This window comes from Volvox carteri, assembly GCF_000143455.1.
Source record: "Volvox carteri f. nagariensis unplaced genomic scaffold VOLCAscaffold_46, whole genome shotgun sequence".
Taxonomy (NCBI): Eukaryota; Viridiplantae; Chlorophyta; class Chlorophyceae; order Chlamydomonadales; family Volvocaceae; genus Volvox; species Volvox carteri.
In genome coordinates this window covers 961,212-974,315 of record NW_003307589.1, presented here as the reverse complement: position 1 = coordinate 974,315, position 13,104 = coordinate 961,212, and the positions used below count along the sequence as shown (strand labels likewise).

The following is a 13,104-nucleotide window of genomic DNA, read 5'->3' as shown; positions in this document are numbered from 1 at the left end:
CCACCCGCACTCTCTCACCTTCATGAAGGTCCTCAGGGGGCTGCCGCTGACGGTGTTCCTCATGGGCCGGAAGGAGGCGGTGTAGATGTCCAGGTCACCGAACCGGGCGGAGGCGGCCTCCTCGGTGTAACCCTTCGGGGCAGGTGGTGGTGGTGGTGGTGGTGGTCAGGTCAGGTCAGGAGCCGGGGCGGGGCGGGAAGGAGATCGGTGAAGTGAGGCGAGGCTGATGAGGTGAGGAGGATAGGAAGACCCCTGAGAGAATGTTCTGTGGATGATACTTGGCAACAGGACTTGGGGGTAGGAAACTTCAATTTACGTGGACAAGCATCACACATCCACACAAAATTGGCGATAAAGGCCAGTCGGAAGAAAAAAAATCACTATATACTAACGGAAACTTTACAGTTCCGGCAGCAGCATGTTGGTGAGGGGCAGCAGTGGTCTGCATGTTAGGTGGCGGCGTCCAACTGCCCCCTGAGGACACTGTCCACATCAGCGACTTCCAGGAGGGGCCGGGGGGGAAGGACGAACCACAAACGAGTGAAGCTGCTGCCAGGGCCGGGGGGGGAGAGGCATGTGCGCACATGCAGGAAAGCAAGCAAGACGCCAGCGGGGCTGTATGTAACGGAGGGGTGGCTGTGGCCATACTGTACGTCTATATGCATTACATATATATATACAGGGGCCCAAGGTGGCAGTAGGTACTTGGGCAGTACTTGGGCAGTACATGGACAGGCACCCTACCCCGGCCGAGAGGTATTTGGGTCGGCCCCTCTGCCTTTCCGCCGGGTGGGGTGTTCCCCGCCGGGGAAAGCAACTAGCCGGGACTGGCGGTTGCAACGCAGACAGCCAAGCAGCAGCAGCAGCAGAGGCCTAGCTAGACACACGCCAAAACTACGTCATCCAAACGGGGATGCAGCATGGCTGGCTAAACAAGGTTCGTCTGTCTGTTTCTCCGTTCACCCTCCGTTGAGCCTGCACATCACTTTTCGTCAGTCTGTCGGCCATGTCTATATCATCCGTCTGCCTCCTACCGATCTTCGCATCTGTATGTACATCCACCCATCTGTATGTATGTCTGCCTGTCTTCTTATTAGACCCACCCCTGGACCGAGTTTCCTGATTCGGCACTCGCACTCACCACCGTCGCGATCTCGGGGTTTGAGAACACGGCGGAGGGCACCGCCCAGTAGTCGGGCTGGGTGAGCTGGTTGAGAGCCACGGACTTGGCCACCGCCATGCCCTCCATCAGGGCAACTGCGATGAACAGATAAACGGACAGACAGACAGACAGACAGGCAGACAGACAGACGGGCAAATAAGCAAAACATGCAGGATATGCGGTTACGTGGGCATAATAGCGGGGTTAATGGTCGTGCAGGAGGGGGAGAACGACAGGCGCTTCTTGTTCGGCATTATGCACGGTCTCAAGGGGGTCGTCCGGCAAGGAGTTCTGCGGTTCTGTGGAGAAGGAAGTAGGATGTGTTCCAAGTGGTGGAGACGGTTGGTTGGTTGGTTGGACGAGCTGGTGTTGAGACCAGGAACCAGGCCGCTATCTGACCGAGGGCCATAAAAGAGAGCGGCGGCCCGGAGCTGCCGGAAATGAAGGGAACAGGAAGACGGCGCATCCGGAGTGTGGTGTGGGGTACAATATAACACATGTTCGCGTGTGTGTGCGTGTGTGTGCGTGTGTGTGCGGTTGTGTGTGGGGGGGGGGGGAAGAGGTGAGGTGCCCTCTTCCTGAGGCTGCAAGAGCTCTCCTTCGGCAGTGCTGCTGCGGAGGCCGCGGCCAAGGTGACCGCCATCTTCCGTACACCCTGGTGGAACCCGCAATCCCCTAATGAGTTTCACAGAGTGGATTGGTGTCTTCTGGGCCATGGTATGGATACATTAACTGCCGTACACCTCTAAAACCAAGTCATCCATACCTGGAGTTAGCTGGATGCGGTCGATGACGTCACCTACCGCCCAGATAGATGGTACGGCAGTACGGCAATACTCGTCCACCAGCACCTGCCCCTTGGGCCCCAGCTCCACCCCCGCCTCAGCCAATCCCAATCCATCGGTTTTGGGCACGCGGCCTGAGCAGAAGGGGGAGGGGAGGAGGCAGAGGAGGAAGGGGCGGAAGGTTTGGTCACGTCCCTCTTTTGCATTGTTGTGGCTGTTAGCGTTCTATTGGTATTGTTAGCATTCTACAAAAGTATTTGTTATTCGGGATATTACATACTTGCTGTTGTTTCTGCTGCTGCTGTATGATATAAAATAATGGATTCCATGCTCAGCGGCTCAGGGACGTTGTGATGTGGGTAAAATGCCGCCGATCAATGACGAAAGGTAAGGTAAGGTAGTCTGGAAGTTCTCACGGCGCTGCGGTCCACAGCCAAACAAAACACCACCTGGACTCACAGACACCTCCATAATACACCCTTCCAAAGGAAAACCCGTCTCCCCCTGTCCCCCTTTCTACCCCCCGGGCGGGGGCACACTAGGGTGTTCCTTACCCGTGGCCATGAGCACCTGATCCAGATCTTGAAGGACCTCCGTACTGCCATCGCTCCGGGCAACCACCAGACTCAACCGCCCATCCAACTGTCGACTAACCGACTGCGGGGTCAGTTCCGGGTGCAGTACAAGGCCCGCGGCAGCGTACTGCTCGGCCGCGAACTTCCGAACCTGGGGAGTGACGTGGGGTGGGAAGAGGGAAGAGGGGGAGAGTGTGGGAACAGGTATGTGTTTGTTTGTAGGGGGAGACCGACGAATGAAAACGGAGCGCCTGCTCTTCCATACCCGTTCCCCCCAGCCGGCCCCCCCCCACGGTTACCCCGATAGCCCCGCCCCGCCAACCGTTACCCCCCAAGCCCCCTCACCTCCCCGTCAAAGCCCCGGAGCGGCAGTGGTTGCCTGTACACGGTGTGCACCTCCGCCCCCATACGTGCGAATATACCGCTGAACTCCACCGCGATGTAGCCACCTCCCAGTACGGCAACCTGCGAGGGGGACGAAGGGGAGGGGGATAAGGGGGGAAAGGACGGACGGAGGAAGGGACACATGGCGGGGGCAAGGGAGGAGAGGTTCCTCTTGGGAGGTCCGATGGCAGGCGGCGGCGGGTGAGCGAGGCATGTAGTGATGGGGCATGTAGTGATGGGGCATGTAGTGATGGGGCATGGTACAATGCATGGTACGGTGCATGCATATGTGGGAGAACGGCTGCCAGAAGAGGAAGCTCTAGTTGTAAGGTGGGGTGGGGCAGTTGTTGGCAGTACCAATACTATGAGGGATGGTGGCGATGGCCGCCTGATCAGCCACCCCTACCACGGCCACACTTACCCCCCCGCCCGAAACCCCCCGCCCACATCCTCCCCCAAAAACCTTCACACATAAGCATACTCCCTCTTCCCCTCCCCTCTCCCCGTCATCCGTCGTTCCTTTTTCCCCTCTTCCTCCCTCTTTCCCCCCCAGGCTCCCCCCACCTTGCGGGGGCATTCCGGCAGCTCCAGAGCCTCGTCAGAGGTGATGCACAGCTCCGCCCCGGGGATATCCAGTTTGCTGGGCTTACCACCCACCGCGATCAGGATGTTCTTGGCGCTATACCGCCTACCATCCACCTAGGAGAGGGGACGGGGGGGGGGCGAGAGGGGGGGCGAAAAGGATGTAAGGAATGAACGGACGGGTGGAGGAATCACATATAAGAAGTAGTTGATCGGGAGGAGCGGGAGAGGAAGAACGCTCCGCTTCCCCTTACTTAGGGCGGCCCCCCAACACACTTACGCTTCACCTGCCTCTAACTCTTTTCGAACGCACAAGGCCCTGTAACTCCTGTTGCATACCTACCTACCTACATACGTACATACATACATCCGTGCCACCTGATAAGGTGTTACTCCTTTTCGGAATCCCCCTCTCCTTCCTTCCTCTAGCCCTCCAGTTGGCAACGGTCATCGACGTGTCGGCAGCTGTTTTCCTTCTCGATATTGCTACCACATGCAATCCCCCACCTTTTCCCCCTCCTCCCCTCCCCCTCCCCCTCCTGCTCACCTCCACGGTATGCGGGTCCACCACTCGACCCCGACCCTCGAGCAGAGTCACCTTGGCATTGCCAAGCGTGTTCTTGTAGGCGTTATTGAGACGCTACAGGGAAAGGGGAGGAAATCGAAGTATGAGAAAGAGGCGGGAAGGGAAAGACGAACCACGAACGAGTGAAGTGAGACGGGAGGGAGGGCAATGACAAACAAAGCAAGCGAGCCGAAAGGGTGGAAGGGGGGCTTACAGCTTGGGCGGACCCCAGGCAACCCCCCCCACACACACATCCACAGCCAACCCACCCGCTCTGCCTCAGCCCCCTCCTCTCTTGCAGCTGTGCATGTTTGCGTGTGTGTATAACATCCTGGTCCGCTTCTACCACCCCTGAACTCCCCACCCATTTCCCTCTCTCTAGACCCGCTTTACATACCCCTCCCCCCTTCCCCCCTTGTTGCACATAATACCCCGTCTTTCCACCCACCCAAGCAACCCCCTCGTCGCCTTTCCCCCCTTTCCTGTCCCCGTACCTGCAGCTCCTTTCTCTTCGCCTCGATGAAGGAGGTCCAGCTGTGTTGCAGTCCCTCCGTGGGAACCGACCAACTGAGGGGGGAAGCGGACACGCACACACACACACACGCGCGCGCACACACACCGAGCAAGATATGGGGGTGAGGAAACAGGCTCCGGAAAGGAATCATCGAGGGTATCATATGCAAGGAAATGAACATAGTGGGGGGGGGCGGTATATCACGTGTAGGGATGATATGGTACACAGGCAGCGGAAGCACGAATTCCCCGACGTCCAAAGAACCAAGTATCGCAGATGTGCGGGGTGGGCTGAGGGGTAAGACGAACCACGTGAACGAGTGAAGCTGCTGCCAGGGCAAGAGTGTACCAGATGTGCGGGGTGGGCTGGGGTCGGGGGGCGGAGGGGTTACGGAGCTCCATGCATGTAGCGAGGCACAGGACCAACATGAGGTGATGCGAGGCGACGTGAGGTGACCCCGCCTACCCCCCCCCAAAACATGTACAATGCCCGGGTATGTGTTGCAGGTCGCGGCCACCACTACCCGCATTTCCCTGCTCTGCCCTCTCCCCCGGCCCTTCCCCTGTTCCTGTTGCATGGTCGCACGCTGCGGCCGCCACCTCACTGTCCTCTCACTGGCCCTGAGAGTGTGAGAGGAAAGTCACTCCTGTCACTCCTGTCCCGGGTAGCCTCCGAAACTCATTCGGGGGCCGCTTCCCCCAGGGTAGGCCTCCGTAGAGGCGGACCTGCCCCTACCTGCAAACGTGCACACAGCCACACCCCAGCCATCTATCGCGCCCTCCCCAACCCGGCCTGAAGTCCCCAGACCAGCCCCATCGCCTCCCATTCCCCCTCCTTCCCCACCCTCACGTAGGGCCCATGGGAACCTCAGGACCCGCATGCGAACCACCCCCACCCCCACAGCCACCCCCACCCGAATCCCGCCGCGTGCCGGAAGTCGTCCGCGTACTCGGAGGCATACACCATGAGCTTCTTGGGCACACAGCCACGCAGCACACAGGTACCGCCCACACCCCCACGAGTTTCGGAGCTCACGTAATCGAAGGGCAGCTCACACACCGCCACCTTGGCGCCTGAGGAATAGGCGGATGGGTGGGTGGGTGGGTGGGAGGGAGGGAGAGAGAAACGCATCAAGGAACCTCAGGGACGCCAGGTCGCAAGCAGCAGCAGGGATTAGGAAAAAATCTCCGATTCCCCCTTTTGATAAGTCCGACTTTTTAAGGCGGACAAAATCCGCAATCAGGCTTCGGGGGTACACCCCCGGAAGTATTTGGACAGTGTGGTTGGATGAGGGGGGAATAAGCCGCAGATGGCGGGGTGAGGTCCCGGTAGGTAGGGGGACGCACCGGGTTTTTTCGGTGCGACATGGTGTCCGGAACACGGTCAGGGGAACCAAAGGGGAAGAAGGGGACACAAGGGGACCCCGCTGGCTAGTCCGGAGTGGATCGTGCCGGACGTGGCTTGGGAGGTAAAGAGCCTTTCCCAGCCGGGTGGCCATGAATCCCACGGGGCCGCACGGGGCCAGCGCACAACCACCCCCAAAAAAGGCGGCTCACGCGCACATACACAAGCACACACACGCACGCACGCACATGCATAGCTGCACATGAGAACGCACCGTAGGAGGCGGCGAAGCGTGATCCCCGGACGCCGCCGCTGCCGGCGCCGATGGTGAAAAGGTCAAAGTCAAAGTCACCGCCGGGGCCCCCGGGCGAGGCGGATGCTGCCACCCGAGTGCTTAGACCTGAAGAGTGAAAGCAGAAGTGGAGACAGGCATGACGCCAATTTTCGTTTGTGCGGGACGGGAGACTATGCAGAAGACACAAGCGGTGGCTTCACACCGAAAACCCCACCAAACCGAACCAGCAATACAGCGCAGCGTTTTTACCTCTTCCGAAGCGGGCAGGAGCCACCACCCGGAGACATCGCTTGCTGGCCAGGCCTGCAACAAATTAGTGGAACGGTATCGTGAGAGGAATGGCGAAGCCGCCGCTACGCAAGATGCTTTAACTACCGAAAGAGTTGTGATTTAGGGAGCATAGGGCAAGGTAACTGTATTCACACTTTATGTTCACAACTTGTGTCAATATTGGTAGAGAACGCACCTGAGGTAAGTTTTGCGACGTTCATGGCTGAAATTGGCAATTCAACTTGCGTTAGGAATCCAGTTCCCACTAGGTTGCGCATCTATACAATAAAAAAATTGGCATATCCTGAACAATACAGTCAAACATAACTAGACGCCGTACATCTAACTCGCGATCCCTTGCAGCAACGCCGATTGCGTTAATGTATGTTGTTACAGGGTGATATAGCTTCACCAGGGGCCCCCTTTCCCGAGGCAGTTCCCTGCTCTCCCCTGCTAGAGGGGCACCCTAATCCGTTCACCCCATCCGACTTCAGAATGTATCCGTTCGGTTCAGCAACTCACCACCAGCATCCAACCAAATCTAGCGATTCAACGGCGCCTCAACTTAGTTCCTGGTCAGCTGGCAACTTGATGTTATCACGTCCGACACCGTCCATAAGATGGGGGGCCACTGAATCCGGACACTCCGGGAGCAGAAGTCAGGCCTTAACCTCTGCCAGCCGCCTGCGTTAATGTCTACACGTGTACCATCGTAGTCTCTTTCCTAGTGGAAAGCAACGCCTGACATGTATGGAGTATGATCACCGTAAGATCAAAGAACAAACTGTTGCTGAGTGAGGGAACGTGATGTTCCGTGCAATGGTTTTTCCTTCTTGGAAGCGCCGGTAGTGAGTAGTGAACGATTTTCATAGATGATTGCTGCATCCGTATGTATGCATGTATCTCGCGCTATCTACCCTGAGTGCAGTTCAGTGGGAATCAGAGGTGGAGGCTCGAACTGCGTGTAGCGTTACAACTATGAACAAAACTGCAGGGCTTAAGTGCCCAATCGTTACACGCACAAGAGGCTCGACACCGACAGTTGCAAGCGTTCTGTAGACGGTGCAAAGCGGTTACAAGCTCTTATTGCCAGACAAGCGCCGTGACACCTCTCCCAGCAGCCGGCACATACGAACTACCGAAAACCTCCAGAAGAAGCACCAGCGACTACAACAAACATGCTTCGTCTTCTCAGGTAATGCGACTGGCGCGCTCCGATGGACCGCCTTCTCCTTCCCACTTCTTCCCACGATAGCAACCGCCAAGCCGACTTCTGCCGACAGCGCAAGCAGCCAGACCGCTGCAAGCCGCCCCAACCTCGTTAGCCACATGAACACATCGACCCGAACCCGCTCGCTCCTCCGAAGTTTCTCCACGGGCTCCAATGCATACTCAGGGTCAGAAAAGCACAGCAGCAAGCTCCTGTACCGTCATCCGATCCTCAGCAGCTGCTCCCTTACTGGGACAGCTGGCCGTACCACAGGCCGGTGATCTTGATGTCCTTGGGAGGCTTGGCACCCAGATCAGTGTCCGAGGGCTGAATGCTCTCGAAGACACCAGCAATCTCGCCAGTCGCGGTGTTCACCTGTGGCAGCAGGAATTTCGGGTTCGGTGACGTTTGGTGCCAAAGACACGAATGAAGCTCGGGCTGTTCAGACCCAAATCTACCCAGCTGGAGGTCCGGCAACAAAATCAGACCCACCTTGGCAACGGAGAAAACGGCCGAGCCCTTAAGAGCCTTGGTCGACTTAACGTTCTCCTTCAAGAGCTCCTCGGCATCAGCGCGAGCCGGCAGGGCAACGGCGTTGTCGTAGCCGGTCGAGCCACCGCGGCCCTGTTGGATTGGGGGGAAGGGGTCAAGGTGAGAGGAAGCCACAAGATTTCTGAGCGCCACCGCCAGATGCAAACGACACCCCTTTAAAAAAAACATGATACCCAACCCCGCTCATCGTGCCATGCATATGCGCGTACCTTGGGGTCCAGGAAGGACGATCCGCGGTAGGAGGGCACAACGAAGTCACCCTTGATGTTATCCAGGGTGCCCTTGCCGTCGAACTGCTTGATGGTGAACAGGAAAGCAACGCGCTCACCACCCGGCAGCTGCACGGTGGTAGCAGCGTAGTCAATGCCGTCCTCCTCCTTCAGCTCAGCCGAGCCATCAGAGCCAACCTTCAGGGTGCCGCTCATCTGCATTATGGGAAGGTGCAGGTATAACGTTAACATGTGCCGCTGATCAGGAACTTAACCAAGCCGGGCATTGAACGAATCCCCAAGCGCAGTTTGCTGATCATCATCAAAGTATTAACGAGGAATACTGATACTCTACTCACGGCGTCCAGGGTGTAGGTCAGGCGGGTCATGAGCTTCGTCTTCACGAACTCAGTCTCGCCACCCTTGAACACGCTCTCCTCCTTAACAGTGAAAGAGGTGGGCTCGATGCAGAAGTTCTCCAGCTTGTAGGTGCCGGCAGACAGCTCCGACAGGTCAGTCGAGCCCTTCTCCAGGACAGGGCAGGTGTTGGCAATGCCAGTGCCCTTAACCTGGAGGTAGGTCAGGCCCTGAAGCTCGTCGTAGGTCAGGGCATTAGCCGACTGCATACAAATCCAGTTAGGGCGAGGCGAGGGAACATAAGCGTTAGCCGATGACGGTCGGTGCGCTTTGCAAGTGATTGTATTTGCTCTAATTTAAGCCAGATCCCGTAGCTCAACTCAACCTTATATATTCATATATATAACAGCAATGGTAAGCACTAGAGATATGCCGCGATCCATGAAGTCGACCCACCCCAGCAACGAGGGCAGAGGCAGCCACGACCGCAGCGGCGGCCTGGCCGAACTCGACCTTCTGCGCCTTGCACACCACGTTGGCACGGACCGGCCTGCGGAGGAGTTACGATATGGCTATGGTCCCTAAGGTCTGGCGTCCGAACTGAGACATTACTGCACACCTGGCAGCGCGGCTGACGCCAGCGGCCTTAACGGTCTGAGCAGCGCGCATAGAGACGGCCATTTTGCTTCTGTGGTAATTGGCAAAGGAAGCGAAGGGTCGAGTGCTGCGAACTGGACGGAGTTGAGGGTCAGAGCTTGCCTTTTTGCACTGCCCGAGCTCACCTGCCGTACCAGATCGAGTTGGGCCCTTTTGGCATCGCGCCCAGATGGGCACATAGTGAAGTCCTCTGCCGACAGATGTATTTAGTTTGTTCATATGGTACTTTCTGTGTTGTGCTTGTGGCGGGATGTAACTTGGTCCTACTGAGCAGATTCATGGTTGTCGCGCAACACCCGTTTTGCTTATCGGATTCTTTAATGACAAACGGTGTTACAACGAAGTTTCATAATATAGATGGTGAGTCATCACCCTGAGAGCTTTTTTTTGAGAAAGCAGTGCTAACATGTGTGCAATGTGGGGTGCAAACACTCTGTAGAATCCAGATGGCGCAGAGTTAGCAATACGGACTCTGCTGGATGATGCAAGTATAGCTGCGAGATGTCAAGGACGCCTCCCCGCTCTAGTGCCCATATTGTATATGCGACATATAACGCTCTTGTCGAGAAGCTCCCCTTCTTGAAGCCAATCCCACCGTCCACAGCTACGGCTATAGCCCGGAATGAATTGGACTAGCGTTCCCGAAGGGCCACTCTACGATAGTTCACATGCGACCCCGGGGTCTTGTCCGAAACCATAGGGCCATAGTTTAACTGGTGTCTTTATTTGAAGAATTCTGTTGTTTGAATACTTCGTAATGAGAACTAAGACGCGCCTTTTTAATGATGATCAGCACCCTCCTCTAGTGCTCGCCTGGGTTCAGGCCCAACAACAATCTGCCTCTTCGCCTTGCTGTGAAGTAGCACATAACGCACACGCCGCCACGCACGCACGCATCAGCCAGCACCTGCTTCACAATTTGAAAATGCGGCGCCGCATCGACAGTCGCGATTTGTGCTTCCAGGAAAGCCCCCCTTCGTGAAAACCACACAGGTCGCGCGAGGGGCGAAGGTATATTCCTAATTTCACCCACCCCCCGGGGGAGGAGAGGATCCAGGGCCCCACCAATTCCCCAAGGCTTACACGCTAAGCACGCACGCACCCTCCTTGCTTCGGTAAAGTTTGCCTGTACCATCCTTGCCTTTTTTCGTCTCCGCGGCTGAGAGAGAGGGTATTGCAGCACCCTGTCAATGCCTCTCGGAGGCCCCCTACCGCCCCGGGGTACCCGGCCTTCCTGGGTGCTGGCCGCATGGGGGCCTCATACGGGCCCAAGGGCTGCCTGCAGGAAGAGGTGTCTTCCTTATCACCTACCGAGACCCCTGACCCGCCTCTCTCGTCCCAGCTCACCCCGCTGGCCCTCCCTCAAGCTCTCGTACAAACACACGCCATCACAGCAGCACCACATCCCCCTCCTCCTCCTCCCCTTCCTCATCCTCCGTCCTGGGCGCCGCCCCCCTCCCCTCCACCCCCATCATGCCCATTCCGGCACCACCCGCAGCTGCCGCTACAGCCAGCAGCGGAACCGCGTCCCCCACACCTGCACGCACTTCCCCCGTCACCGCCCCGGCCGACCGCCGGCGATCCGAGCCACTCCTGGCACCAACCCCACCACGGCGCCCAGCCGTCGCCGCCGCAGCGGTCGCCGTAGCAGCAGCTGTAGCAGTACCAGCAGCGGCAGGCGGCCAGCCTCCTTGCATCACGGCCCCCTGGCTCTCTACCCACCTTAGCCATCGGGCCCACAATCGGTCACGTGCGAGTGTGTTTGGGTTACCCAGTACGACCAGGCCGCGGCGGGCGCGGGTGATGGCGACATTGAGTCGGCGGTAGTCGCTGAGGAAGCCCAGACGGCCCTCGGTGTTGGACCTCACAGCACTGAAGACGATTACCTCCTTCTCACGCCCCTGCATGACTAGGGAAGGAGGGAGCAGGGAAAAAAGGGAGAGACGAACCACGGGCGAGTGAAGCTGATGCCAAGGAAAGACTGCTGCGGCGGAAGAAAAGAGGGCATAACTAACCAGTCGGCGGTTGTAAGGAAGGCTGGAAGAGGGGGGGAGAGGGGAAGGGGGGAGAGGGGGGGAAGGGAAGGAGGGAAGGGGGGAAGTGTGTGTGTGCGGGGGGGGGGGGGGGAAAGGGGGGTAGTTAAGGAAATGAGAGGAACAATGATATTAACACCCACCACGCGAATGACTTCTGGGGAGGGGGAGAAGGGGACCGGAAAGGGGGGAGAACGGGGTAAGGCGATGCGGGGGGCCTGCCCTGAGGCAGCAACATCGTTGGCTGCGTTAACGTGCGTTGTGGTGATGCCGAACCCTCAAAACGATGACAAATGCACCCAACGGCGTGCGCTCTGCGTGTGTGCGTGTTGCACCTCAGTTTCATTACCCGGAGGGAGAGGTGTAGCGAGTGCCCATGCGAACCAGATAGCTATGGGCCCAACAGCCTATAGCTAGGAGCAACAAGCTCCTAGAGACATAGTACGACGTACACGTCCTATACACCTACGCACGGACATACAGCAGCTGAAAACCGTTCCATGCCCTTCTCACTCTGTTTTCCTCCGCGCACGCAGCAGCCCTGCACACACATACTGACATACATACAGGTACACACCTGGAATCCATCCACCGATTTGATTTCCAGCACAGTCCCCTCCGACCCGCCCTCGCCCTCGCCCTCGCCAGTGGTGGCAGTGGCGGTGCGCAAGAAGGCCCCGGGCCGTGAACCCAGACCAAGTCCGGGTCTGCGGGAAAGATGTGACCCGTGGGTCAGTAGCTGCTGCAGGCGACGGACCTGATAACCGCAACGATGATGATGCGGCACAAGAGGGGAGGAAGGACGGGGAGGACGAGGAGGGGGAAAGCACGTTCATAAAAAACGATGAAGGTGAAGAAAAAAGATCCTGGTCGGACTCGAACGCGAGCAACCCAAGGGGCCGGGAGGTTCAGACGGAGCGGGGTGGAGTGGGGGGGGGGGCCGGCCTTGTAATACCTTTTGAATACACCTCCCTCCCCACTACAGCCGGTGGTGAGTGCGGTAGAAGTAATGGAGGGGGTCCCCACCCCCTATCCGCCCACCTGAACACCCCATTCTAAGGTGCCTTAAAGTGCCCTACCTGGCCGTTGTACGGCGTCACAATCCCAATGTCGCCCGGCCCCTCCAAGCACGACGCCGACCCAGGGGTCAGCAGCGCCGCCACCACCTCTGCCACCGCAGCCGCCTCATCATCGTTCTGGTAGGAATATCCACCGCTGCTCTGGCTGTTACCGCCGGCCGCGCCTCCAGCAGCGGCGGTTGCAGGTGCGACCCGTGGGTCAATGACCGCATTTGTTCGCGTCTCGCGACCCAGCACAGGGATGAAACACACCGGCACCTGCCGCCGCCGCAGCGCGTCACAGTAGATGCATGGTCAGACAAAAGGAAGTATACGACGCTTGATATGTGCATATGCAGGCTGATTGTACGGCGCTATTCAAGGCCCATAACATCTTCGTCGCCTCTCCCTTCCCCCCTTACACAAATCGCACATCAGCAAAATCCACGACCTTGGGGTTTGGCCAGGGGAACGCGGCCGGGGGCCGCCTGTCCCGTGGGTCAGGGGCGGACTTCAGCCTCCCGCCGTAGAAGGCCAGGGAGGGGAAGGAGG

General features: G+C 58.1%; 3 protein-coding genes across 3 annotated transcripts in view; all 3 read right to left on the bottom strand.

The window, feature by feature from the left end:
- Window positions 1-6,697, bottom strand: part of VOLCADRAFT_106582 (uncharacterized protein) — a gene marked incomplete at its 5' end in the record, with an annotated part of 10,883 nt that extends 4,186 nt beyond the window's left edge. Inside the window, 11 exons of the mRNA XM_002954822.1 lie at window positions 19-132; window positions 1,142-1,257; window positions 1,929-2,081; window positions 2,502-2,673; window positions 2,868-2,987; window positions 3,471-3,605; window positions 4,036-4,128; window positions 4,548-4,620; window positions 5,481-5,640; window positions 6,186-6,311; window positions 6,673-6,697. Of these exons, the coding sequence (XP_002954868.1) occupies window positions 19-132; window positions 1,142-1,257; window positions 1,929-2,081; window positions 2,502-2,673; window positions 2,868-2,987; window positions 3,471-3,605; window positions 4,036-4,128; window positions 4,548-4,620; window positions 5,481-5,640; window positions 6,186-6,311; window positions 6,673-6,697 (1,287 nt within the window). The remainder of the gene's footprint in view (window positions 1-18; window positions 133-1,141; window positions 1,258-1,928; window positions 2,082-2,501; window positions 2,674-2,867; window positions 2,988-3,470; window positions 3,606-4,035; window positions 4,129-4,547; window positions 4,621-5,480; window positions 5,641-6,185; window positions 6,312-6,672) is intronic.
- Window positions 6,698-7,326: 629 nt separating this feature from the next.
- On the bottom strand, window positions 7,327-9,537 carry oee1 (subunit of oxygen evolving complex of photosystem II). The gene is made up of 6 exons (XM_002954821.1): window positions 9,424-9,537; window positions 9,261-9,354; window positions 8,807-9,067; window positions 8,448-8,663; window positions 8,179-8,310; window positions 7,327-8,061 (listed from the first exon to the last, which is right to left on the bottom strand). The coding sequence occupies exons 1-6, from the start codon at window positions 9,483-9,485 to the stop codon at window positions 7,933-7,935; spliced, it is 894 nt and encodes a 297-aa protein (XP_002954867.1). The 5' UTR covers window positions 9,486-9,537; the 3' UTR covers window positions 7,327-7,932.
- A 726-nt stretch (window positions 9,538-10,263) lies between these two features.
- VOLCADRAFT_106580 (uncharacterized protein) overlaps window positions 10,264-13,104 on the bottom strand; it is a gene marked incomplete at both ends in the record, with an annotated part of 9,074 nt that continues 6,233 nt past the window's right edge. The window contains 7 exons of the mRNA XM_002954820.1: window positions 10,264-10,435; window positions 10,999-11,115; window positions 11,184-11,362; window positions 11,477-11,498; window positions 11,638-11,651; window positions 12,072-12,251; window positions 12,574-12,831. Of these exons, the coding sequence (XP_002954866.1) occupies window positions 10,264-10,435; window positions 10,999-11,115; window positions 11,184-11,362; window positions 11,477-11,498; window positions 11,638-11,651; window positions 12,072-12,251; window positions 12,574-12,831 (942 nt within the window). The remainder of the gene's footprint in view (window positions 10,436-10,998; window positions 11,116-11,183; window positions 11,363-11,476; window positions 11,499-11,637; window positions 11,652-12,071; window positions 12,252-12,573; window positions 12,832-13,104) is intronic.